This window comes from Phocoena phocoena, chromosome 8, assembly GCF_963924675.1.
Source record: "Phocoena phocoena chromosome 8, mPhoPho1.1, whole genome shotgun sequence".
NCBI classification, from domain to species: domain Eukaryota; kingdom Metazoa; phylum Chordata; class Mammalia; order Artiodactyla; family Phocoenidae; genus Phocoena; species Phocoena phocoena.
The window spans coordinates 55,671,516-55,699,044 of record NC_089226.1 but is presented as its reverse complement, the minus strand read 5'-3'; the positions used below and the strand labels follow the sequence as shown (position 1 = coordinate 55,699,044).

The window sequence follows — 27,529 nt, the reverse complement described above, 5'->3', positions numbered from 1 at the left end:
GAGGTTAAACTGATACAGCGTGGCCCAGCACCCTAAGCAAAGAAACAAACAAAAAAACAGGCATTTACTGTTAGTCACATTATTAGTGTAAACTTTATGGTGTGGCCCTAGGTGTCAGGTATAAAAAGACACTCTTATAGAACAGGATATTTGAAGGAATTAGGCATTATCTCCCAGGAACCAGTCAAGGGCCAATCCTTTCTGTGGGATGTACAGTATTTGCACAGCCCAACCCAATGAATTAACCATTTGCTGCACAACGGTGTCTTTGAGTTTTTTTATATCCTTGTTGATTTTCTGGGTAGTTGTTCCATCAGTTGAGAGGGGGGTGTTGAAGTCTCCAAATATACTTGTGGATTTATCTATTTCTCATTCATTCTATCAATTTTTGCTTCATTCGGTCATCTACCCTATTTTGCAGTTCTCTTGTTTGATGCATAGACATTTAGAATTCCTATGTCTTTTTGGTGGATTGTCCCTTTTGTTATCATGTAATGTCCTTCTCTGTCTCTGGTCATTTTCTTTGGTCTGAAGTCCACTTCATCTCTCATTAATATAGCCATATCAACATAGATTTCTTTTGATTAATGTTTGCATGATACACTTTTTCATACTCTTGCTTTCAACGTGCCTGCCTGTATTGGTATATTTGAATTGAGTTTCCTTTTGGATATCATACACTTGGGTCATGATTTTGAATCCACTTTTCCAGTCTCTTTTAATTGGTTTATTTAGATCATTTATATTAACATAATTTTTATATTAAGGATTAATTCTACTATTTTATGTTTTGCTTTCTGTTTGTTCTATATTTTCTTTTTCCTGCCTCCCTGTGAGTTACTTGAACATTTTTTAGAATTCCATTTTAATATATCTCTAGTGTTTGTGAGTCTTTCTCCTTGTATTGTTTTTTTAGTGATTGTTTTTAGTATTACATTATATATACATGATGCCAAAATCTCACCCTGTGTACACTGGTGCCAAGTCAAATATCAGAGACAGAGTTTTGGGTGAAGTAGAAAAGAATAGCTATATTGCTTTCCCAGGCAGAGGGAGACACAGCGGGCTCCTGCCCTGGAAAACTATGTGTCCCAACCTGGGAGGATTTGATGAGGGGTTTTATAGCAATAGTTCAAGGGTGGGGTTGCTGACAAGATTAGGGTGTGTGCAGCGCTTGCACTCCCTTCATCTTGTCTCAGGTGGTCTCCTAATCTTGATGAGCTTCTCTGGTCCCTTTAATCTTGCCTCAGGTGGTTTCTTGGCTGCTCTTCCCTTGATTAGCAACTGTTGGAATCTGCCCTTTAGAACTCAGTGAAGGTCATGGAGGCTGGAGACAAAGCAGGCCTCCATGCCTGGGAACCCCACAGGGCCCTGCTCGGTTTCATACATAACATCACAGTCTAATGGTGTTAACATTTTACCAGTTCCAGTGAAGTGCAGAAATCTTACCTTCCCTTTACATACCTATATTTGTTTCCTAGGGCAGCTATAACAAAACACCACAAGCTGGATAGCTTAAAATAACTGAAATTCGTTGTTCTGGAGGCTAGAAGTCCAAAATCAAGGTGTCAGTAGGGCCATGCTTCCTCTGAAACCTGTAGGGGGATTCATCCTCACCTCCTTCTAGGTTCTGGTTGTTTGCTGGCAATCTTTGGCATTCCTTGACTCTTATCTGCATAATTCCATTCTCTGCCTTTGTCATGACATGGTGTTCTCCCTGTGTCTCTGTGTCTTCACGTGGCTGTCTTCTTACAAGAATTTGAGCCATATTGGATTAGGAGCCCATTCCACTACAGCATGACCTTATCTTAACTAGTTATATCTTCAATGACCCTATTTCCAAATAAGGGCACATTCTAAGATACTGGAGATTGGGACTTCAACATATCTTTTTTGAGGGAAAACACTTCAACCTGTAACACTGCCTTTTTCCTGCCCCATTTAAAATATAATTATCTTAAGTATTTTCTCTGCAGGCATTTATAACCACATCAGATAGTATTTTGATTTTTACCCCAATCATAAATCATACTTTGGAAACTCAAGAGAAGTAAAATGTATTATAATCTAACCAAATTTTTACTCTTTCCATTTCTCTTTCTTCCTGCCTAACATTCCAAGATTTCTTCTTTCATCATTTCCTTTCTGTTTTGAAAACTTCCTTAGCCATTCTCTTAGGGTAGAGCTGGCAACATATCCTGTTAGTTTTCCTTCATCTGAGAATGTCTTGATTTCTGTTTCATTCCTGAAGAATATTTTCACTGGATATAGAACTCCAGGTTGACAGTTCTTTTCTTTTAAAACTTGAAAAATGTGCCACATCCTTCTGGCCTTCAAGTTTTCTGATGAGAAATCTGTCATTCAGATTGTTTTTTGCATATGGTGTAGGGTAAAGTATTGTTTCTCTTACTGCTTTTCAACATTTTTCCCTTGTCTTTAGTTTTCATAAATTTGCCTGTGTTGTGTCTTGATGTGGATTTCTTTGGTTTTAACCTGTTTGACGTAGATTTAGCTTCTTGAATCTGTGGGTTATAGTGTTGTTGTTTGTTTGTGTTCGTTGTGTGTGTGTATGCCAGCTTTGAAAGTTTTCAGCCATTATTTCATGAAGTACTTTTTCATTCCTGCCCTCTTTTTCCTCTCCTTCTGGGACACCAATAACATGGATGCTAGATCTTCCTTATAGTCCCACAGGTCCCTGAGTGCCACCTCATTATTGCCAGGTACTGGTAGGAGTCCAGGTTCTTCCTTGCCATCTCTTGGCACACAAATGGGGGAAAGAGCTCCTCATTACTGCTGAGCTGGGGTAGGAATTTCCACTCTCTACTAGGCCTTCCTGATACCACCCTGCCTGGGAAGGGCAAGAGTGCTTAATTATTTCTCACCATGTGGCCTCCACTGACAGCTCAGTGGTATGACCTTGTTACCTCTGGTCAGTGGTAGAAATTCTGACTCCCCAGTAGGTCTACTCTCATACCACCTCGTTATTACCACATGAAGATGGAAGTTCAGGCTCTCCATGTGGTCTCCACTGACACTGCAGGAAGTGGAGAGCTTGTTACTGCTGGGTGGGGAAAGATCCAGCCCCTCCCTGCTTGACATTACTGTGGCAGGAGGTTAGGGCACCTTCTTAGGGCCTGATGAGGAATGAAGTCTAGGCTTCCCACTCAGGCTTTGAGAATGGATGGGGGTGAGGCCACAGTTTTTTCTGTATTGTTTGGCTGTAGAGTGGTTATTGTGTAAGTTTTCTGTCTTGCTAGACTGCCTTTTTCCTGATTCTTTGGAGAGAGAGCAGGCTTTTGTTGGGCTGTTTTTTGTCTGTGCCTAGTGGTGTTTCTGGTTTACTAGCTTCTTCAGTTCCAACTCTCAGGTGTCTGAGGCAACAAGAAAACATATGGAATTTATCACAGTAGCATTACTCGGGTCCCAAAGTCCTGAACCAGTCTGCCTCCTTCTCTCCACCTTTCAGAGTCTTCTTATGTTTTTTATATATAATGTTCAAGGTTTTAAATTGTACTTAGTGGGAAAAATAGGGAAGATTATGTTCGTTTCATCTTCCCAGAAGCAGAAGTCTCCAGTTTTTAGTCTAGGCACCTTAGGGAAATGTAAAGAAGCATATAAAACACAGTTCTTGCCTTAAATTCAAGTCTGATAGATAGGGTACCAGTACTTTTAGAAATAAATGATGGACCTATATAAAATGGAGATCCTATGAAATAAAAACGTCTTCTTCCATCTGCTTTACCACAGCTTCTTTCTTATATCTCTGTTTTGTGATCATTTTGTACTGTTCATTATTATCTCTTTGCCCAACTGGATTGTAAGTTTTCTTGAAGTCTTAGTTATCTTGATAACTCCTGGAACTCAGAATAGTGCTTATCAGTAAAGATTTTTTAAATCAAACTGAAACTCTGAAACTTCTGTTTCTTTTATTATGTCTGACAAGATATGTGAAAATCTCTCCTGTAACAAAACATCTAGAAATTCTGGATAAAATACAATAGATGTTCTTTTAAATGCATAGCTGAGCTCAAAAGAATGTAAAGAAAATTCCAAAGCATTAACTCCAAAGGTGGAGCTGAAGACTAGACTGACAAATGATCATGACAAATCATGATCAACTTGAAGGCATTTGCAGATACCAGGAAATCAGAACTTTAGGTTTGAGATTGAAGGTAGATAGAAGACAAAGCTTAGGGCATGTTTAAGATGAGCAATTGGAACTCCCTCTCCACCACCACACACACATGTACACATAAAGTCAGGACCATCATAGAGATACTGTCAGTGGAAGCCTGGGCTAGAAAAAAATTTGCCCTTCAGTAACAGAAGATGACAAGGCAACTTGTCTTTCAGCCTCAGTTTTAGGTAGGAAATATTACTTCCCTGAGAATCTATAATCACTAGTATGCCTTCACACATGTTTGAGATTCAAATGTACATAACCTTCATTGTCTGAGAAACCTCAAGATGTAAAATTAACTCAAACTGATCCACCTTTCATAGAGTCCCAATGTATCTAAGAGAAGCAAAAGCAAATTAACTTCAAAGAAATATACCTTAATGTAGGCCCCTCAAGATTTCCACAGATTGGCGCTCAAACATATGCACACAATCAATAATTCTAAAACCAGAGTAGGAAATAAGCTACCATAAGCAAAAGTCAGGAGAAACAGAGCAGCAGAAATAACCCCTGCAAATCAGATGCTGAAATATAAAGTAACTATTTTTTAAATATTTAATGAAAAAATAGAGAAAATTAAAATATGACAAAGGAACAGGAGATTATTAAAAATGAAATTACAGATTTGAAAAAGAATCAAAGACATTAAAAATAATCATTGAAATGAACCTATCTACAAAACAGAAGCAGGCTCATAAGACATAGAGAACAGACTTATGGTTGCCAAGGGGGAGGGGGAGAGGGAGAGGGAGAAGGATGGACTGGGAGTTTGGGGTTGGTAGATGCAAACTATCACATTTAGAATGAATAAACAACAAGGTCCTAATGTATAGCACAGGGAACTATAGTCAATATTCTGTGATAAACCATAATGGAAAAGAATATTAAAAAAGAATGTCCATGTGTGTATAACTGAGTCACTTTGCTGTACAGCAGAGATTGCCACAACATTGTAAATCAACTTCAATTAAAAAAACCATTGAAATAAAAAACTCAATGGATAAGTTAAAAGTAGATTAGACAGTTGAAGAGAGAATTAATTAAATGGAAAGACAAGTCTAAAGAAATAAGCCAGAAAGCATCATAGAGAAATAGCATGTCTAATTGCAGTTGCAAAGAGAGAGAATAGCAAAAATGGGGAAAGAAGAGATATTCAAAGAGATAATAGGTGAGAATTTTCTAGAATTGGTAAAAGACATAACTCTTCAGCTTCAAAAATAATAATTCCCAAACAGGATAAATGAAAGAAAATCTTTCTCAGGTATGGCAGATTTGATAGATTAGCTCATTCAACGTTGTTTCAGCCTCTTTCAAGTGAGCCTTCCTGTAATGTAGATGCTAAAAAGCTAAAACCTCTATTTCCCATCTTACCTTTGCAGGTAAGTTTTCAGGTACATTCAGGTGTTTTGCCAATCACATGTATTCACATGAGTCTTGAATTCAGAACCAAGTTAAGTGGGAAGGAGAAGTGGTAGTTTGTAGGCATCCATTTACTTATATGGATCTAGGGTGTGCATCATAGCTCTGGAACAAACAGGTGTGATGGCAGCTTCCTGACTGTGAATTATAGCTAAGATGGTATGATGCTGGATGCAGCAGTTGGTCCAGAGGCTTTCCAATTCTCCAGCTTCATAAATGTGAAAAAGAAAAATATTCCTTCAGCAAGATAATTCTGTAGTAGTGTTTGTAAGTCATTCCCAGAGAGCCTAAATCTGTTGAGCATTCCTTTCAGAATTGAAACTATTAAATTATTTTCTGTTTTAGATAAAGGTATTATCTGCAGTTGAATCCTGATTGACACCTGTTTTCAAAAAGCACACTAAAATTGCTGAAATCCAAAGACTAAGATCTTAAAAACATCCAGAGATAAAAAACATATTACCAACGAAGTCATAACAAATAGTCTACAGCAGGCTTAGCAGCAGCAACAGTGGAAGCCAAAACACAGTAGACTATTACCTTCAAAGTGCTGAGAGAAATTAAGCATCAAGTCAGAATTGTATACCCAAATATCTTTCAAGAACAAGGGTTAGGTGAAAACATTTTGAGACAAATAGAAATGATGAAATTTTACTAGTACACCTCACTAAAAGACCTTCTAAAAGATATTCTTTAGGAGGAAGAGTTGAGATACAAGAAAGAACAGTGAAGGAGAAAAAGTGAAACACGTGTGGGACTATCTGAACAAAATATTATGACTTTAATAATATCTAATTTGAGAGATTTTTTGTTCTTTTAAGGAACTAAAATGATGACAAAATAACACGTGAGATACAAGAGAATAATCTTAGTCACATAGTTCCTAAGGTCTTTCTTATTAGGGGATAGGGTACATTCAGTGATTAATTTTGGATTTTACATGTGCTTTTTTGGCAACCACTAAAAACAGTAATTGATTTCACAATTTCAATTACAAAAACATGAAGGAGTAAATGGGATTATAAAAACCGAATCCAAAAGAAATCAGAAGGGGGAACGGGACACAGAGAAAAGTGAGGACAAATACAAAGCAAAAAATGAAGGGGTAGAAATAATTCAAAATATATCAGTAGTCACAGTAAATATAAATGAACAGAGCTAAGCAATTAGAAGACAAAGACTCAAATAGGGAAAAAGCCAGGTATCTACTGTTCATAAGAAGCATGGTTAGGGCTTCCCTGGTGGCGCAGTGGTTGAGAGTCCGCCTGCCGATGCAGGGGACACGGGTTCGTGCCCCGGTCTGGGAAGATCCCACATGCCGCGGAGCGGCTGGGCCCGTGAGCCATGGCCGCTGAGCCTGCGCGTCCGGAGCCTGTCCTCCGCAACGGGAGAGGCCACAACAGTGAGAGGCCCGCGTAACGCATAAAAAAAAAAAAAAAAAAAAAAAAAAAAAAAAAAGAAGCATGGTTAAAATATAAATACATAGTAATTTTTTTTTTTTTTTTTGGCGTTATGCGGGCCTCTCACTATTGTGGCCTCTCCCACTGCGGAGCACAGGCTCCGGATGCGCAGGCTCAGCGGCCATGGCTCACGGGCCCAGCCGCTCCGCGGCATGTGGGATCCTCCCGGACTGGGGCACGAACCCGTGTCCCCTACATCGGCAGGCGGGCTCCCAACCACTGCGCCACCAGGGAAGCCCAATACATAGTAATTTTGAAAGAAAAAGATACATGCCATACAAGTAGTGACTAAAAGAAGGCTGGACTAGCTATTTTAATAACAAAGAAATTTAAGGCATTATTCATAACAAATGTGTTTATTACATTGTTATTATAAGATTCAATTTACCACAACCCAAAACAACTCTAAACTTGTATGGAAAATTTTAAACAAAAATTGACAGAATTACAAAGGAGAGATAGGTAACTACTCTATCATGATGAGGTATTTTAACACAGTAACTCAGCCCAAAAAATATGAATAAGATTGATAAATTTTGAATAACATAACAAAATGATTTAATATACTCAACAATTAAAGGATGCATGATCTTCTCACCCATGCATGGAGTAATTATTAAATCTGCCAATACTAGCTTTAAAGCAAAGTTCAACAAATTTTAAAGAATTGGTATCATGCATTGCATGTTCTCTGACAATTAGTTAAAACAGGATTAGTCAAAATAGCCCATATATTGGGAAACCTAAAACTATACTTGTAAATATGAGTTAAAAAAGAAATCATAATAGAAATATTGAAATACTTAGAATGGAATCATAATGAAAATACTATAAACCAAAGTAAGATGTAGCTAAAGTGGTTCTTAGAGGGAAATGTTTACATTAGGAATAGAGAGGCTGAAGAATAATGAACTAATTATTCAACTTGAGTAATTAGAAAACAGATGAATAGAATAAACCCAATGAAAAATGAAGAATGACACTGATAAAAGGCAGAAATTAATTTTAAAAAACAGGTACAATGTTGAAGATCAACAGGTATCTAATTTTGTTCCTTTCTGAAACCCTAAGACTACAACAAAGGAATTTATTTATAAAGCATAAACCCACAGGAGAAGACTCAATAAAATTTTAGAAGCTAGAAAGTAAATGGATTACTGCTAACTGCCTTAACTAACCCAAGAAAGCCAGATTCTAAGTCAAGGATCTCCAGTTTACATCAGAGAATTGATTCTTGAGTATCAGGCATTAGCAGCAACAGGCAGTTTGGCAAAGGAGATGGAGGAGGGGTCTAAAATAAAGAGGTTTGGTTAAAAGCTTTAAGAAACTGTTAATTGCTTAGGCTCTGTCACCCAACTGCATACCATGGAGCAACTGCAGAAGTCTGCAGGTTTATTCTCTGGAAAGGGTGAACAGTACCTCTAGATTGGATTTTGCCAGGCACAATTGAGCATGCAAATACCGTACTGAAATCAGGTAAATTGGGTGACCTTATGCTTTATGAATGCTGAATGCAAAGACGTCTAGGCAGAATATTGAAAGAATCTTCTTATAGAGAATATGAGCAGCCTAAAAGACCTGATGATACTGGGGGTTCCCTAACAATTGGCCCAGAAAAATAACCCTACGGTGAAGGTTACCAGTCTAAAGCCCTCAACCATATGCTTAGAGCTTGTGATCACCTTTTTAGTTTTCTACTCTTTAAAAATGAGGAGGGGCTTCCCTGGTGGCACAGTGGTTGAGAGTCCGCCTGCCGATGCAGGGAACACAAGTTCGTGCCCCGGTCTGGGAAGATCCCACATGCCGTGGAGCGGCTGGGCCCGTGAGCCATAGCCACTGAGCCTGCGCGTCCGGAGCCTGCGCTCTGCAATGGGAGAGGCCACAACAGTGAGAGGCCTGCGTACCAAAAAAAAAAAAAGAATGAGGAGACACTGCCAGACATATGATGAATGCATTCAGTATGAAAGAGGCCAAAACAAATAATAAGGGAATAAATCAGCTTAGAGTGAACAAATTTTGCATGAAGAAACTTCAAAAACAACAAAATGACAGCAAATATTATAATTCATTAATATTCCTAGATATATCCTGTATCTATGAAGAGTAAGATGCTATAAAAAAGGAACATTCAGAGAACCCCCCCAAAGAGGATATTAAAAATATGATAAAATGAAATGAATGGTTTGAAAGGTACAGTTAAAGAAGGCACTGGAATTCTTTCTCCTGAATATACATTGTTATTGTCTTATGGTCCATCACCCCCTATTCACCAGCAAGCATCTACCACAGGAGAGGCACTAAACCCATGGTATGGTCCAGAGTAAACAGGACAGCTTGGGGCCTCAGGACCTTGGGCCCACTCACCACCACTGCTGTGGCCAAATAGCAGGTGTTTCCTTAAGTTCATGGACCACAACCTGGGGGCCATCAGAATTATGAGAAAGAAATGGAGAATAGAAGGGACTCAATAGAATTATTACTGAGCCGGAATAGAAGGACCAACATAAAAAAGGGGGAGGGGGTACTGTGCAGAGAATATGGAAGGGAGGAAATCATCACCAAAACAATTCAAGAAAATATCCTACAATTGAAATATATGAGTTATTAGATTGAAAGAACCCATTGGGTACTAAGCATAGTGGGTGGAAATAGACCCATGCCAGTTTAAGAATTATAGACAAGGACACTTACAAGTTTATAGAGTTAGAAGGCAGATATACACACAAAGGATCAGGGATCAGTATGGTTTTGGACTTACCAAAGCAAAGCTGGAAGCCAGCATTATAGGATAGTAACCTAGCCAAACTGTCTATAAAATATGGTGACAAAGTACATTTTCATACATTCAAGTTCTCAAAACTTATATTCCATAAACTATTGCTCAGGAACCTGTTGAAGGATGTGTTTGACCAAAATGAGAGAGAAAACCAAAAAGGAGGAAGACATAGGATGCAAGACATAGGAAATCCAACACAGAGAGAGGTGAAGGCAATTCTCAAGGTGAAGGCAAAGGGAAGGGACTTTTCAGATGATAGCAGTACACTAGAGAAGCAGCCAGTCCAGAATGAAGCAGTGTGACTCCAGACACAGATATGTTGAGGGCATTCTGTATTATACTACTCTTGACCTGATAATATATAGGTAGTCTGTCCCCAGAATCTTATCTGTACTTAGCTTGCATGGACCATGTGCTGATGAAGTTCTTGCTCTCTCTCACGTGCCCTGCTACCTGGATAACCAAAGACATTCATTTCACCCCACAGAAGAATTTTGCTTTGAACTACTTCTGAGAGCTGAAGATTGGCCCTGGTAAGTAAGCTTAGAAGGAGAAAATAGAGAGTATCCCACCCCCACTGATCATATCCCTGTCACATCTCAGCACCTGGTCCACGCTGCAGTTCTGCCAAATGCCTTCACTATGCTGAACTCTGTGCTTCCTGGGACTCATTCTTGCCTCCCTCAAATGGGGCAATGATAAACTCAGAAAAGCTGAAGGCGTACTATGACTCTCTTAAGCTCATCTCTGAGAACCTTCATCAAACAGTGGCAATAATGTCCTTTTCATGCACAGCCAGGTTTGTGCTTTCCTGATGATTTCTAAGTTAATCACCCCTTTCATTTGTTTATATGCAAATACTTATAGTTAAAATAACAGAATATAAAAACTACATGATGATAGCAATAGATTCAGAGAAAGCATTCTGAAAAATTCAGCTGCTATTTATGATCTAAGTAAACCACATAAACAAAATAAAACCCTTTACAAACTCAATAGAATGAAACTTTCCCAACCTGTAAACTACAGCATCTAACACATTTAGTCATGAAATGTTTTTAAAAGTTACCTTTAAAATCAAGAATAAAACAAGGATATCCATTGTCACCACTTCTGTTCAATACTACACTGGTGGAAGTCCTAGCCAACATAGTGTTTGCAAATGACATGATCGTGTACAGAAAATACCACAGAACAGGTACCAAAAAACTACTAGAAGCAATAAGTGGAATTCAGCAAGATCATGAGATTCAAGTCAGTATTCAAAAATCATATTTCTATGTATTAGCACCAAACAATTGGAAAGTGAAATTTTTGAAAGTACAATTTACAGTACCATCAAAAACATCAAATGTTTAATGATTAAATTTAGCAAATAAATGCAAGCTCTGTATATTGTGGTGAACAGTTTTTCGCTGAGCAAAATTAAAGAAGCCCTAAATAAATAGATGTATCATTTTCATGGGTTAGAAAACTTCAGTGATATTAAGATGTCAGTTCTCTCCAAATTGATCTATAGGTTCAATGCAATCACAATCCAAATCTCTGCAGGCTTTTTGGTAAAAATTGAGAAACAATTTCTGAAATTTACATGGAATGCAAAGGACCTAGAAGAGCCAAAACAATTTTGAAAAAGAGCAACAAAGGGGCTTATCTACAGAACAGAAACAGACTCACAGATGTAGAGAACAGACTTGTGGTTACCAAGGGTGGGAAGTAGGGGTGGGGAATGGATTGGGAGTTTGGGATTAGTGGATGCAAACTATTATATATAGAAGGGATAAACAACAAGGTCCTACTGTATAGCACAGGGAGCTATATTCAGTTTCCTGTAATAAACCATAATGGATCAATGCAATCTCTATCAAATTACCAATGGCATTTTTTACAGAACTAGAACAAAAAATCTTAAAATTTGTATGGATACACAAAAGACCCCGAGTAGCCAAAGCAATCTTGAGAGAAAAAAATGGAGCTGGAGGAATCAGACTCCCTGACTTCAGACTATACTACAAAGCTACAGCTATCAAGACAGTATGTTACTGGCACAAAGACAGAAATATAGATCAAGGGAACAGGATAGAAAGCCCAGAGATAAACTCATGCACTTGTCAACTAATCTATGACAAAGGAGGCAAAAATACACAATGGAGAAAAGACAGTCTCTTCAATAAGTGGTGCTGGGAAAACTGGACAGCTACACGTAAAAGAATGAAATGAGAACACTCCCTAACACCATACACAAAAATAAACTCAAAATGGATTAAAGACCTAACTGTAAGACCAGACACTGTAAAGCTCTTAGAGGAAAATATAGAAAGAACACTCTTTGACGTAAATCACAGCAAGATCTTTTTTGACCCACCTCCTAGAACAATGGAAATAAAAACAAAAACAAATGGGACCTAATGAAACTTAAAAGCTTTTGCACAGCAAAGGAAACTATAAACAAAACGAAAAGACAACCCTCAGAATGGGAGAAAATATTTGCAAACAAATCAATGGACAAAGGATTAATCTCCAAAATATATAAACAGCTCATGCAGCTCAATATTTTTTTAATAAATTTATTTATTTATTTTTATTTATGGCTGCATTGGTTCTTCGTTGCCGTGCACGGGTTTCTCATGTTGCAGGGCATGGGCTTTGGGTGCGCGGGCTTCAGTAGTTGTGGCATAGTTGTGGCTCACAGGTTCTAGAGTACAGGCTCAGTAGTTGTGGTGCACGGGCTTAGTTGCTCCGCAGCATGTGGGATCTTCCCGGACCAGGGCTCAAACCCATGTCCCCTGCATTGGCAGGTGGACTCTTAACCAACCACTGCGCCACCAGGGAAGCCCGCAGCTCAATATTAATAAAGCAACCCAATCAAAAAATGGGCAGAAGACCTAAATAGACATTTCTCTGAAGAAGACATACAGATGGCCAAGAGACACATGAAAAGCTGCTCAACATCACTAATTATTAGAGAAATGCAAATCAAAACTACAATCAGGTATCACCTCACACCAGTTAGAATGGGCATCATCAGACAGTCTACACACAACAAATGCTGGAGAGGGTGTGGAGAAAAGGGAACCCTCTTACACTGTTGGTGGGAATGTAAATTGATACAACCACTATGAAGAACAGTATGGAGGTTCCTTAAAAAACTAAAAACAGAATTACCATATGACCCAGCAATCCCGCTACTGGGCATACACCCAGAGGAAACCATAACTCAAAAAGACAAGTGCACCCCAATGTTCATTGCAGCACTGTTTACAATAGCCAGGTCATGGAAGCAGCCTAAATGCCCATCGACAGACGAATGGATAAAGAAGATGTGGTACATATATTCAATGGAATATTACTCAGCCATAAAAAGGAACGAAATTAGGTCATTTGTAGAGACATGGATGGACCTAGGGGCTATCATACAGAGTGAAGTAAGTCAGAATGAGAAAAATAAATATTGTATATTAACATATATATGTGTAATCTAGAAAAATGGTACAGATGAACCGGTTTGCAAGATGGAAATAGAGACACAGATGTAGAGAACAAATGTATGGACACCAGGGGGGGAAAGTGGGGGTGGTGATAGTAGTGATGGGATGAATTGGGAGATTGGGTTTGACATATATACACTAATATGTATAAAATAGATAACTAATAAGAACCTGCTGTATTAAAAAAAATCATAAAATAACAATAAAATAAACCTACATTAACACATCAAAAAAAAACATAATGGAAAAGAATATGAAAAAGTATATATATATGTATATATATATAACTGAATCACTTTGCTGTACACCAGAAACTAACAGAACATTGTAAATCAGCTATACTTCAATTAAAAAAAAAACTTTTTAAGAATCCAAAAAAAAGAAAATGAAAGGCAAGTCACAGACTTGGAGAAAATGTTTGCAAAATATATGTCCAACAAAGGACTTAAAATTAGAATATATAAAGAACTCTTACAACTCAATAATAAGAAGGCAAATAACTTTTTTAATGGGTAAAGATTCAACAAACACCGTATCAAAGAAGATACAGGGATGGCAAATAAACATATGAAAAGATGCTCGGTAGCAATCATTAGGGAAATAAAAATTAAAACCACAATGGGTGCGCTTCCCTGGTGGCGCAGTGGTTGAGAGTCCGCCTGCCGATGCAGGGGACACGGGTTTGTGTCCCACATGCCGCAGAGCGGCTGGGCCCATAAGCCATGGCCGCTGAGCCTGCGCGTCCGGAGCCTGTGCTCAGCAAAAGGAGAGGCCACAACAGTGAGAGGCCCACGTACTGATGAAAAAAAAAAAAACCACAATGGGATACCTCTATACACATACTGAGGCAACTAAAATGAAAAAGACTGATGTCATAGCAAGTGTTAGGATGTAGAACAAAAAACACTCCTACCCTGCTGGTGGGAATGTAAAATGATACAATCACTTAGTAAAACAGTTTAGCTGTCTTAAGTTTAACATTCACCTGCCAGAAAATTCAGCTCTTCTCCTAGCTTTTTACCCAAGAGAAATGAAAGCATATGTCCATACAAAGAGTTATTTATTAATGTTCATAGCTGTTTTATTTGTTATAGCAAAAAACAAAACAGCACAAATGTCCACCAACATTTGGACAGATAAATAAATTGTGGTATATCCATATAGTGGCATACTACTCAGCAGTAAAAGGAAATGAGTATTGATACACATAACAACATGGATGAATTTCAGAATAATTATGCCAAATGAAAGAAGCCATATAACAAAGAGAACATACTGTATTATTCCATTTATATAACATTCTGAAAATATATATAAACTAAGCTTTTGGAGGTGATGGATAAAGCTATAAAAAATACATTAGCTATACCTGTTATTTTGGATAACTCACCAAGCTTCAGTTCCCTCATCAGCAAAGCAAAAAGAATAATACCTGTCTCACAGAGTTTATTTGAAGATTGTATTCATGTGTGTGTGTTTATGTATATATATTGTGTGTATCTAATATACTGTAGTACCTGACTCAGCAAATGACTCAATTAATGTTCTTTCTATTCCGCCACCCCTCTGCCTCTTCCAAGTGACTGATAAAGTTACTGGGTACTTTCAGATTACTCTCTGATACACTTAGCAAAGTCTTAGTGGCACATTTTTTTCTTAGTACCTTTTAATGGCTAAATGTAATAAGCAAATGTATTAGAGAATTTAATAAATAAGTTTGCTTTTAATACTTATGAAAAGCTTTTCCTCTCATGACAGTGATGACTTCAAGCTCTCATCATGACATGAATTGACAAAATTTCATTTTGCTTTTTTTTTTACCCACAGGGTTTATCCATGGCTTAGAGGACTGGGTTATACATCCTTGGGTGTATTTTTATTGGGATTTTTATTATGGAACATAGATAACATCTTCTGTGATTCACTGAGGTAAGATATATTTTCAATCTCTGAAAAATATTTTTGGAATCTATTAAGCAGACCATTTCATAGGCATATAGAATTATTAGTGCACTGAAGTGAATTTTTGGCATCATTGAAATTAAAAATATACATATAGCACAATAAAGCTAAATTCTGGGAATGCTTGTTTAAATTACATAAAAATGTGGACCTGAGAATATTCCATAACATCTGTAGGGATTTTTTGTGTATGCATTGCAGTACTATACAGTTAATCAAATATTGACTAGGGCTTTGAAATCTGCCTAATCTGCTTTACTGAAGAAGAAATAGGAATGATTTGTAATAAGCATGTGAAATACGTGTATATAATTTTGTACTTTAATATGCTTAATGTTATTTTCTAAGAAAGGCAAGTATTCCTTTTTACTACCTTTTCAGCAATTATATATTCACTGGAATTTTAATCTTGGGTCTCTGGACTCTAGTCTGTCACCTAAGACACTGTCTGTCTGGGCCTCAGTTTCCATAAAATGAACTTGTTAAGTAGGTTAAACTAGTGGATCCTTCCAACTCAAAATTCTGACTTAATAGTTTTGCATAATCATGGACAACAGAGGAATGTATTGAATCGCACCACAAAAAGGCAATCAGCAAAATTCAAACTGTGGGAAATCTATAGAATGAATGACCTAGTCTCTTCAGCAAATAAATTGCAGAGGGGGCAAAAAAGGGAGGAGGAACATAAGATTAAAAGAGACTTAAGAGATGTTATCAGCCAAACTCAATGTAATTACTTTTTTTTGGATCTTGATTCAAACAAACCAAAAAAAAAGTTTATGATCAGTAATCGAATATCTAATGATGTTAAGGGATTATTATTAATCTTTTAGGTGTGAAAATGGTATTATAGTTATGTTTTAAAGAAGTTTTAACCTTTTAGAGGTATATACTGAAATATTTAGAGGTAAAATAACAATATCTGGGATTTGCTTCAAAATAATATGGGAGGAGAGAAGTTTAGATAAGCTGGGTAATGGGTACATTATTATTTTGCCTACTTTTGCGTATGTTTGAAATGTAGACTTTACATGCACATAAGCAAATAATACATCTTGCTTAAAAAACTAAGATCTAAGTGAGTTGTTCTGAATCAGTACCATAATATCCATCAGAACCCCAACTGGGGCTTTTACAATGCAGAGGTAGGTCATCATCCTCTGGGTGAGATCCTCTGTTTCTACTAAGAAATAAAGTAGGTTCTTAAAGATGTCTGCAAAATTTGTGGGGATATCTAGAAAATAATTTGGTGTTTCACATTGAATTTCCCCCTCTAATAAATGAGAATATGATACACACTTAATCCAAAGATCTAGAATTTGAGACTCAGCTGTACCACTAGCTGAGTGACTGGGGCAACTCAATAATCTCTCTGCGTTTTAGGTTCCTCATCTTGAAAGCCAAGATTAATAAAGCCACCTCAAAGACTCATTATGAAGTGAAATAATATTATAAATACAAAAAGACTTTATAGACTGTTTGGTGCTCTTCTGAAATGATGGTTGTACATAGGGCATAGAAAAAGCTCGTGTCTAGTTTCTTGAGTGAATAGCTAAGTTGACCAGTGTTTCCCAAAGTGTTTTTCCAGGAAACACTTGTTCCGTAAGGTGTTAATAAGATATTACCTGAAAGAAGGGTTCCATGTATTAGTAGGTTACATAAGGTGTTAATAAGATATTACCTGAAAGAAGGGTTCCATGTATTAGTAGGTTACCTGAAAAAAATGAAGATAACCTGTTTAGTTATGGTAGGACTTTTTAAAGCCTATAATTTGTTAATATGCGTTACAAGTCTCCAAGAGGGCAATAACCTACGTACTGTTTCCTACATTTATTTTGACCTAAGAGTCATTTCTTCATGGAACTTCTGCTAGGAATACTGTTCCTCATAATACACTTTGGAAAACAATACAGCAGACTACAGCAGACATAAGGAAATTAAATAATTGCCATGTTTGAGAATGACATTTCAAAATTTCAAAATGCTCTAAGACTGTCAGCATTAGTTGTTAAATATAAAAAATAATTGACATGCATATTTTACCCCCCTCTCCACACAGGAACTTTCGAAAGAAGGTGCCACCTATCATAGCTGTTACCACACAGTTTCATGCATGGTGGCATATTTTAACTGGCCTTGGCTCTTATCTTCACATCCTTTTCAGGTAGGAAATAGACTTTTTTAGCCTAGTATTGGAGTGTTTCTTTCTTTACTCTTCAAATACAACGGTGTCACAGACGGAATCAGAAACTTATGTTCCAACTTTGCCTCTGCCACCGGGTGATCTTAAGCAAGTCGCTTACTCTCTCTGAAGCTGTTTTCTCATCTTTAAAGGGTGACAGCTCTAGTAACTGACCTCTGGCACATGATCTACATTTTAAGTAGATCATTCATCTCCTTTTTTAGTGCAAGTAGGATATAAACATTTCCATTTCTTGTTGATCATCATATCTTTGTTTATAGAGAACAAATTTAAGGGGAAAAAAGCAGCCAGATCCCCCGAGTGGGGAGGGAAAGCACGAGTATCTGAAGTCCCCAACTTAATTTGTCTCCTTCCCTAAAATAAATTGGTTGCCACTTTTCTTTCCTTGTTCCCCTAATAAAGAACTTGTTGGGGCTTCCCTGGTGGCGCAGTGGTTAAGAATCTGCCTACCAATGCAAGGGTCATGGGTTCAAGTCCTGGTCCAGGAAGATCCCACATGCAGCAGAGGAACTAAGCCTGTGCACCACAACTACTGAGCCCACGTGCCACAACTACTGAAGACCACGTGCCTAGAGCCCATGGTCCACAACAGGAGAAGCCCATGCACCGCAGTGAGGAGTGGCCCCCACTCACCTCAACTAGAGAAAAGCCCACACACAGCAATGAAGACCCAGCACAGCCAAAAAATAAATAAAATAAATAAATTCAAGAATTTGTTGGAGGTCAGCCATTTATAGCAAAAATGGAATCAGAATTCTCTCTGATCACCCTGCTCAAATAATACGTCTGTATCACTCTTTCCCCTTACCAAGCCTTATTTTTCTTCACGGCATTTATAACCAGTCATGTGTTAACTTGTTTACCTCCCCCAACTAGACTGTAAGTTTCTTGAGAGCGAGGACTTTATCTTATTCACTGCTACTCTCCCAAGTGTTTAAATCAATGCCTGTCACATAGTAAGCACTCAGTATATATTGTTAAATGATTTAATGAATGAATGTGTACATATTGATCTCTTTACCAGGGGATCAGTCTATGTTTAATCTCAAATTCATCTCAAGAATTGAGAGAGCTGAAATATTTATAGAAAGGGGAAGAAAATTTTCCTTTGAACCAATGTGAAAATTTACTCTAGTGAAATTTTTAGAATACCTTTTAAAACATTAGCATCTCACCTGTCTAGAGATCAACTTATTTAGGCAACCTGGATTTAACTACTTGAGAATGATATAAAAAGAACTTCTGGGCAACCAAATAAAGATCACTGAATTCATACTGTGAAGATCTCAAGGTTATTAATCATGGAAGAGTTCTTTAAACTCTGGCTCTAAGTATAATTATTTTATTTTTTGCTACTTCTTACTGCATTGAATATTTGGATTCTCAGCCCATAGAATATTAGAAATAACTATTTAAGAGGGAGGGTTATGGGAGGAAATGCTTGGGGAAACTGGCAAATGATAGAAAAGGAGAAACAAAAATAACTATAAAGCAAACCCAAGAATTAAAAACTTGGCACTTTAACACTGCCTACGAAGTCCCAAGGACATAACTGCAGTGTAATATAATACAGCAATGAATACTTCTTACCTGACAGATGGCTTGCCTCAGAGGGAGCATCTCTAGAGAACCAGGTGGAAGCAGTGGGGCCTTTTATAACCCAGTCTCAACTCAAACTGTATCACTCTCACAATACTCCATTGGTCAAAGTCATAGAGTCTATCTCTTGAAAGGAGGAGTATTGAAGAATTTGGGGACTCCAAACTCATGTCTGAACAGGAGGCACTGTTCAGCTGGAGCTGGTATCTGAGCTCAGAGGAAAGTCCCCATGGGGCTGAGACCCAGGACTCTTAAGAAGGGTACTGCTGGGCTTCTTTGGTGGCACAGTGGTTAAGAAGCCACCTGTCAATGCAGGGGACACGGGTTCAAGCCCTGGTCTGGGAAGATCCCATATGCCATGGAGCAGCTAAGCCCGTGCGCCACAGCTACTGAGCCAGCACTCTAGAGCTCGCGAGCCACAACTGCTGAGCCTGCGTGCCCCAACTGCTGAAGCCTACGTGCCTAGAGCCCATGCTCCACAACAAGAGAAGCCACCGCAATGAGAAGCCCATGCACCGCAACGAAGAGTAGCCCCCGCTTGCCACAACTAGAGAAAGCCCACATGCAGCAGCAAAGACCCAATGCAGCCAAAAATAAATAAATGTATTAAAATAATGGTACTGCTGCTACAGGAAAAAACTGTTGCTGTCACAGTGATGGAGTGTTGTTAGGATGCTCTTCACAAGAACCACAAGCCAGTGGCCCTCATAAAAATGAAACAAAAATGAAAAGTCCTTTCTTTCTCCTCCAGCTTTTCAGTCTCTCTCAAATGCCCTAATTAGCAGAGCCTCTTAGGGAGCATCTGGCAAGACAGGAATGTAGTTTGTAGTCTCATCTCCTTCATCACAAACAAGATGGAATATAGAAGAGTGGATTTGGAGCTGAGATACATTAACTTAACAGCTGACCCATCTGGTGAGACTAAAAGAGAAAAGGGGAAAAGCATAAATAACCAGTATCAGTAATGTAACAAGAAACATCACCACAGATGCTGCAAATATAAGGAAGATAAGGAGGTATTTTTAACAACTTTGTATGATAGGTACTTTTGTTTATGTTTGAAATTTTCCACAATAAAAAGTTTGAGTTTTCAGCTCATAGCCTCATCTGGGCTTGATATATATTATTCCTTTAATACTTACGATGGTCCTGTTTTACACTTGAGGAAAGACAGGCTCAGAGAAGTCAGGTGCCTCACACATGATCTTAGTGTTATTGCCTGGATTTGAACCCAGAGTTTTCTGTGTCCCCAGATCAATCAAGACCTTAGAAATCAACTAATATAACTTCTTAATTTGATGGTGAAGGAAACTGGGGCCCAGAGAGAAGTGACACTCAAGGTCACTGGCTAGTTGGAGTAGAATATATTGGATAATGATTAGACAGCTCCTGAACTGAAATCCTGCTTCTAGCATTTACTAGCTGTAGCACCTTGAATGAAATATTTGACCTTTTTTGAGACTTTCTCATATGCAAAACAGGAATAATAATACCTGCCTAGTAGGGTAGTTTAAGAATGAAGTGTGTATAAAGCTCTGGGTCCAGTGCTTGCCCCCATGCTGTAGGTACTTAACAAATAATTGGGAGCGGTGGAGGTGACAGCAAGGGTTGGAACCCAGGGCTTCTCTGCCCCAGTCCAGGACTCTTCACTAAAGAGAAGAGAAAACATGGCAACTTTCTTTTAGAGATTAACATCTGAAAAATTGTCAGAGTAAGATTATATTCTAAGACAGTAAAGTATTCATAATATATGATGCTTCTCTTTACAGTTCCAGTTTTGGGTACATTAGAATGGCATCATAGCCACACTAAGTTACTCAAATTCAAACATACGTGCTCTTTTTCATTCTCTTATTTAAAGGAGAAAATTTTTCATGCTATAAAGTTATGTTTTGCATACATACTTATACCATATATTACTATTCAAATACAGTTAAATCGTGTACTATATATAAACTATGTATGCTGTTAAGTTATGGACAGTTTAATAAATTTTTCAGAGATAAATTTAACTTTATTTTTGCTGTACGGACTGATATATTAGAATCTGATCTCATCTTTATTTTTTTTTTAATAAATTTATTTATTTATTTTTGGCTGCATTGGGTCTTCATTGCTGCACACGGGCTTTCTCTAGTTGTGGCGAGCAGGGGCTACTGTTCGTTGTGGTGCACAGGCTTCTCATTGCAGTGGCTTCTCTTGTTGCAGAGCACGGGCTCTAGGTGCGCAGGCTTCAGTAGTTGTGGCTTGCAGGCTCTAGAATGCAGGCTCAGTAGTTGTGGCGCACGGGCTTAGTTGCTCCACGGCATGTGGGTTCTTCCCGGACCAGGGCTTGACCCCGTGTCCCCTGCATTGGCAGGCAGATTCTTAACCACTGTGCCACCAGGGACGCCCAGAATCTGATCTCATCTTTAGAGGTAACTCATTTTAAAGGATTCTCTGAAGAAGTGATACCTTCCTGGTTATTTCATACCTGTATTGTAATCCTGATAGAGCTGGTATAACCATTTCTGAAATATTCTAGGAATACACTACCTTAATTCTTACTACCATATATCTTCAGAGATGAAACTGGCAATCATGACATGAATCACATCAAGCATGAGCAGAATGTTCCCTACTAAACTACAAACATCCTGAGGTTACAGTCTGAGGGCTGATCATTTCTGTCTTCCTTAGGATCTTGCCAACTGTTCTGCATAGAGTAGGTCCTCAAAAAACGGTTGCTAAATGAACAAAGTTTATTTGTCAGTGTTGCTTTTTCTTTGTATATACAGAGGCACTGTGGTTAAATGTGTCAGTAAGCCAGTTTGCGTGAATTTAAAAACTTGTCTGAACTTATTTACAAAACAGAAATAGACTCACAGACACAGAAAACAAACTTATGGTTCCCAAAGGGGAAAGGGGGTGGGGAGGGAGGGATAAATTAGGAGTTTGGGATTAACAGATACACACTACTATAAATAAAATAGATGAACAACAAGGATCTACTATATAGCACAGGGAACTATATTCAATATCTTGTAATAACCTATAATGGAAAAGAATCTGAAAAAGAATATATATATATATATATATATATATATATATATATATATCTGAATCACTTTGCTGTACGCCTGAAACTAGCACAGAATTGTAAATCAACTATACTTGAATTTTTAAAAAATTAGTCTGAAAAGCTTTCCCCCCTCCCCTTTTCTTTCAGTTTATATACAAGAACACTTTACCTGAGATACAGGCCAAAGGTGAAGGTAAGTCCACTTCCTAGGGTGTGTGTGTGTGTGTGTGTGTGTGTGTGTGTGTGTGTGGAGGACGGAGGTAATGGGAGGATGGGATGGAGGTGGAAGAAGTGGGTGGGGTGGAGATGTAGCAGAGAGAGAGTACAGGCTTTGGGACCAGATGCTCTTGGATCTTAAGTCTTCCACTTACTGCTCTATGACCTTGGGCAAGTCTCTTTTCTTTAAGCCTTCTAAGGCTTAAAGAAAAGAGACTTGCCCAAGGTCATAGAGCAGTAAGGCTTACTACTCTAAGTAGTAAGGCTTACTACTCTTCAGTAGTAAAATGGAGCTGTTAATAGCTACATTGTAGAGTTATTTTAAAGATCTGAGATGATTTAAATGCCCAGCTCTATGCTTGACAAAGTAGATGCTTAATATATTTAAATAAATTAAATAAAAATAGTTTCTGAGATCTGGTGTAGACCTACAAAGAATATGCTCTGCTCAGGGCAACCACTAGCAAACCACTGTAGTCATAGCCCATGGGTTCTTTTTCATCCTTTTTCAAGGATAACATGGAACAATTTTATCTTCTTTCATTTTGTCCTAACTTGTTTCCAAACAGTTTCTCTTCGGAATCTGGCCGGTGATCCTGTTTGAGCCTCTCAGGAAGCAGTGATGAATTATTTCACCAGTAAAACAAAATAGCACGTACCATAGGCCGGGTCAAATGATTAAGGAAATCTTTAGAGATCTACACGTTCAAATATATCATGACCATCGCAGCAAAGGAGTGACTTTCTGACTAATGCTGCCAGCCATACAGAGAATGAGGAATGGGGCTTGTTGGATGTTTAGCTTGTGTCTTTATCTCATTTGTCTTCCTCCTCCTCACCATCACTCTTAAGATGTTTCAAAAGAAACAGACATGATGTGTATGTATATACTCGAATGCTGGAAATATTGGGCTTTTCTTAACAGGTTAACAGTTTGTGCTGATCATAGGAAATTAACCTTTTTCTCTTTTTTGACAAGGCTTGCATGTGAATTAAACTTTTCTTAATATTTGATTAAATAATGAAAACAGTCAGCTAAGGACTGGCAAAACCCCATATCCAGATGGCCAGCTATGAGGCAGCACTTAGCTATTTCAGCCTTGATTTATATTTTTGTCATAGTAACCTCATGGATGGTTTCCCAAGGTAAAAAAAAAAAAAAAAGAAAAAGAAAAGAAAGAAAAAACTATCTGTGGGATTCTGGTAGTTCTTCATTGTCTGCCTCTGTGCTGGTCCGAGTGTTATAAGCAAGCTCAGACCTGCCACTGGGTTCTATACTTGTCACATTCCAGATTTGCAGTGGGCTCTGGGATGTCGTTTGTGGTCACAGCCCGGCAGGGTGGGTGGGTCATCTTGTAACCTTTATGAAGGTCACCAGGACACCTGTAGAATGTCCCACCTCCACCCAGTTAAAGGTGGTTGCTCTGTTTCCTTTGATCTTTGCAGATCTTTAAGTTGTCACTGTTTTTTATGGCTAGGCAAACATGATTGGTGGGCAAACATATTTCATCCTCCTAGAATAACTCATTTGAAGTTACCAGTAAATGTTGTTATACTCTGACTTTTAAAATTATGCAATATTTTCCAGTTTTCAGAGAGGCCATGGTTATGCCCAGGGGAATGTGTTGGGTGAACTAGAGCTAAAATGATCAGGATCTTATGTACATAAAGCTTATTAGAATACCTGCTCCTTCATTTTGTTGAAGGAAAGAAATATAAGGGTTGAAAACAGCTCTAACTTACTTGAACTTGTAACAGAACTACCAAAAATTAAAGTGCTAAGACATGGCAGTGAAATCTCATTGTAAGGCAGCTAGTTCTAATGTGGATTTGAATGTATAACAAATTGAATCACTCTTCACAAACATAACACCTGCCTGGAATAAAAACCTGATTTGACCCCTTTGCTCATATATCACCATATTTGTAGCTCTGTACCATTTAGCATTTTTACAACTTTTCCCTGCTTATACATTATTATAAAATCCAGATTGTTTTTACTACATGGTGTCATTACCCCAGACTAAATTCTGAGCTACGGCTTCCAAAGGAAAGTCACTTTTTTTTTGAGCAAAGGTATAAGACACTTCTGTTGTTTTTCTAGTATTCAGTAAGAAGCCTTGGTACAAATTTAAAACGAATACAGATTTTGTTGTTTTTCTTCACTTGCTGGCCTTAGTTTTAGTCCAGGTACTCTTTTCCTTACTTTAGCATGCCAGCATGCCATTAGGCAGATACTTCCCACCTGCTTTTATGATCCTCCAGCAAGAAAAACACTTGCCAAAATATAAATCTAAAAGAACTTTGGTTGTGCCTTAGGAAAATATAAACTAAACAGTTCCAACACGAGCCTGTAAGACTGTTCTTTATTTTGCCACAAGATTCTGGCGTCTGGCTACATTCGTGTGCAACTAGGTAGGCTGTCAGTCATCTAACAATTTTTAATGAGTTCATTTGTTTCACACCATTGTTGTTTTTGTACTTTTCACTAAGAAATACTTCTGTACAAAGAATCTGTATAAAAACAAAGGTACATCCTTCCTAACAATGCTAAACGCTGTGAGGCTAAGGTTCTGCAGTATTAAGGTCAGATTAAGGGTACAGAGAGCATGCCCTGACACTGAGGCCCTTTAGAGCACTTTGTTGAATGAGCAGTTCAGCCACTGCCACCTGTAGTTTCTTATTGAATAAAGCTGTCCAGCACCTTAGAGACTTGTTACACTGTGGCCAAGTCTTCAAAGACCCTTGTTTCTGTTGTAAAAACAAACGGCATGAAACTGCTCAGCAAATAAGTTTTAGAAGGGTTGAGCAGAAAGCAGAGACTAAATCCAGGCTCTTTAATTTTCCAAGTTAGTTTTTGTCTCACACATGGCTCCCTTTTTAGCAACCTAAGTATTAGCACACTCAAGACTTTGTATCTGTGCCATATCAAGTATTGTGGAAATACTGGGGACCTTTAGGATATTGCTAAATTGTCTTTATTTCAATATGGCTTAATTTTTTTCCCTTCTAGGACTCTGGGTCCCCCACACACACACTCTATTTTCTTGAGAGAGTCGCCGTTAACTAGAGTGTACAAAAAAACCTGTTTCCTTTTGAGCAGATGGTGGCTTGTGTGCGTATCAACTGATGTGAAAGGTGCTCGTCTGAGCCCTATAGCAAATTGTATTCTAGAAGACATTAGTACTTTATGAGGATGTGAAAGAAGCAGTTAGCTTGCACATTTTATTATACTACCTATGCTGCCATTTTCACTCCAGAAAATTGAAAGCAGTTTGACTCTTTTTAAGGAAAAACTAGGTGAAAGGTGGTTGTGTTCATCTGATTGGTCGCTCTACCTGCCTACCCCTTCACACCTTGGTGCTTTCATGAAACATTGCCACTCCTGAAGTGATCTCTTTTATCCTTGTGATATTATATAAATTAATGATGAACAGGAGAAACATTTGTTTTTGAATAATCCACAAATAAGACCCCCCAAATAGTGGTATTTGGTTTAGAATTAGATCAGATATTATGGTTTAACCTCAGTGCAAAATTTCCAGGACTGGGCTTTCCTTACACCAAGAGGGTTTTTCATATACCAAGGAGAGGAAGAGGTGTGAGTCAAAGAAAATCAAGAGACCAAAAACTTCAGGTACACGATGCATGAAAATCTTTAAATGCCTGAAAAAAATTAAGTTCTGTTTTAATGCCAACACCCTCAGAATTTAACCAATGTCCCTAGAGGTGACTAATAATTTAGTTCAAGGGTTTCTTATGAGTCCTATGGGTTGCATATTACTTTGCTCTTGAAAAAAATCATCTGTTGCAAAGTTTAACAGTTTTAGCTCTCAATTCCACATTTACATGACAGAAAAAATTATTCTAGCCATGTGGTTTATGATGTGCTATTGGATAAGTGTTTATGTAAAACTGATGTTTCAAAGAGAACCAGTTCTAATTGGAATTTGCAACTCCGTGGCAATTTGCAGATCTACCTCTGTCTTACATTGTGCATATCAATACCATAATATAATTAGTTTGATCACTTTGTCTTATTTTTCAATGTCTAAAATTACGCTTACTCACCGTGCTGTAAACATTTGGAAGTAATGACTGAAATTTGGCTAAGTGTCCGTTGTGCAGGGGACAGGAAGTGAAAAAAAGGAACCGTCGAGACCCATCTGAATGGAAAATTTCAGTGCTGTTTTTTAAACTCCTGCACTTCCTTTAAGAATAAGGAAACGTTTATGTCTAATTGGAGTTGCTGGCTGGCGAAAAGCTGCCAGTGTTCCTGAGGTTTATGGGAGCGTGCCACTGTACTTAACGGTTTCTCCAGTTGCGGGGGAAGCCTCTCCTCTACCCTCTTAGATTCAGTTGTTGAGGCCTGTGAAATAAACTGACAAAGGACAGATTAGCAAGAGAAAGGGCAGATTTTTATTTACATATGTAAATGGAAGTTCAGAGAAAAATGTGACTTGAGGCAGAATTTACAGCTTATATACCATCTTAATAAGAGAAGGGGACAGTGAGAACGGGCACTTAGGGGAAAACAAATGACTTTTAGGAAAGATAAATGGGCCCTTAGGAGAATAGGTAGGAGAAAAGATAGTTCTATGACAGTGTCTTTTTAGATGTGGCACTGAAACTCCCAGGAGAGGATTTGACAGTTGAGTCCTTTAGGGAGGTTCTGCTTTTAGTCAGATAAAGGGAATTCAGGAAAAAAGCCTCTTCCTGCATCTGTTGATTCTCAAATGCATTCAGCTCGAAATGTTTTTTATGCCACAGTGGTGTATTCTGGACCCTTTTATTTCCCCTGTCTAAAACTTTCCAAGAAGTTTCACAGACCAGAAGCCAAGTTGGTGGCTGTAGAGAGAAGATTCAGTTTAGAAGTTAGGAGAGAAGAGATCTGCAAAGGGAAGGAAGGCATAGATGTATGGAGAAACACAAGGAAAAGCAAAAATTAATAGTTGGAGCAGATTATATAGACTCAGTTTTTGAGTACAGAGGGCAGTCAATCCAAAGGATTTCTAGATGTTGGTCTTAAGGCATCTTTATTTAAACAGTGGAGTCAGGATAGTAGTGGCAGTCTCACACACGTGGTTATTTCCCAGAGCTCAAAGGACCATGTTCTGGTGAACTTCCTGAGTGGCCCAAACTGTAGTGGTGGTAAATCCCTTAAA

At 38.1% G+C, this 27,529-nt stretch overlaps 1 protein-coding gene across 1 annotated transcript in view; it reads left to right on the top strand.

Moving 5' to 3' along the window:
* The window catches only part of ACER3 (alkaline ceramidase 3), a 187,911-nt gene extending 164,533 nt beyond the window's left edge, over positions 1–23,378 (top strand). The window contains exons 8-11 of the mRNA XM_065882550.1: positions 15,151–15,252; positions 17,345–17,449; positions 22,296–22,341; positions 22,934–23,378. Coding sequence (XP_065738622.1) covers positions 15,151–15,252; positions 17,345–17,449; positions 22,296–22,341; positions 22,934–22,987 — 307 coding nt within the window. The 3' untranslated portion in view covers positions 22,988–23,378. The remainder of the gene's footprint in view (positions 1–15,150; positions 15,253–17,344; positions 17,450–22,295; positions 22,342–22,933) is intronic.
* The last annotated feature ends 4,151 nt before the right edge of the window (positions 23,379–27,529 follow it).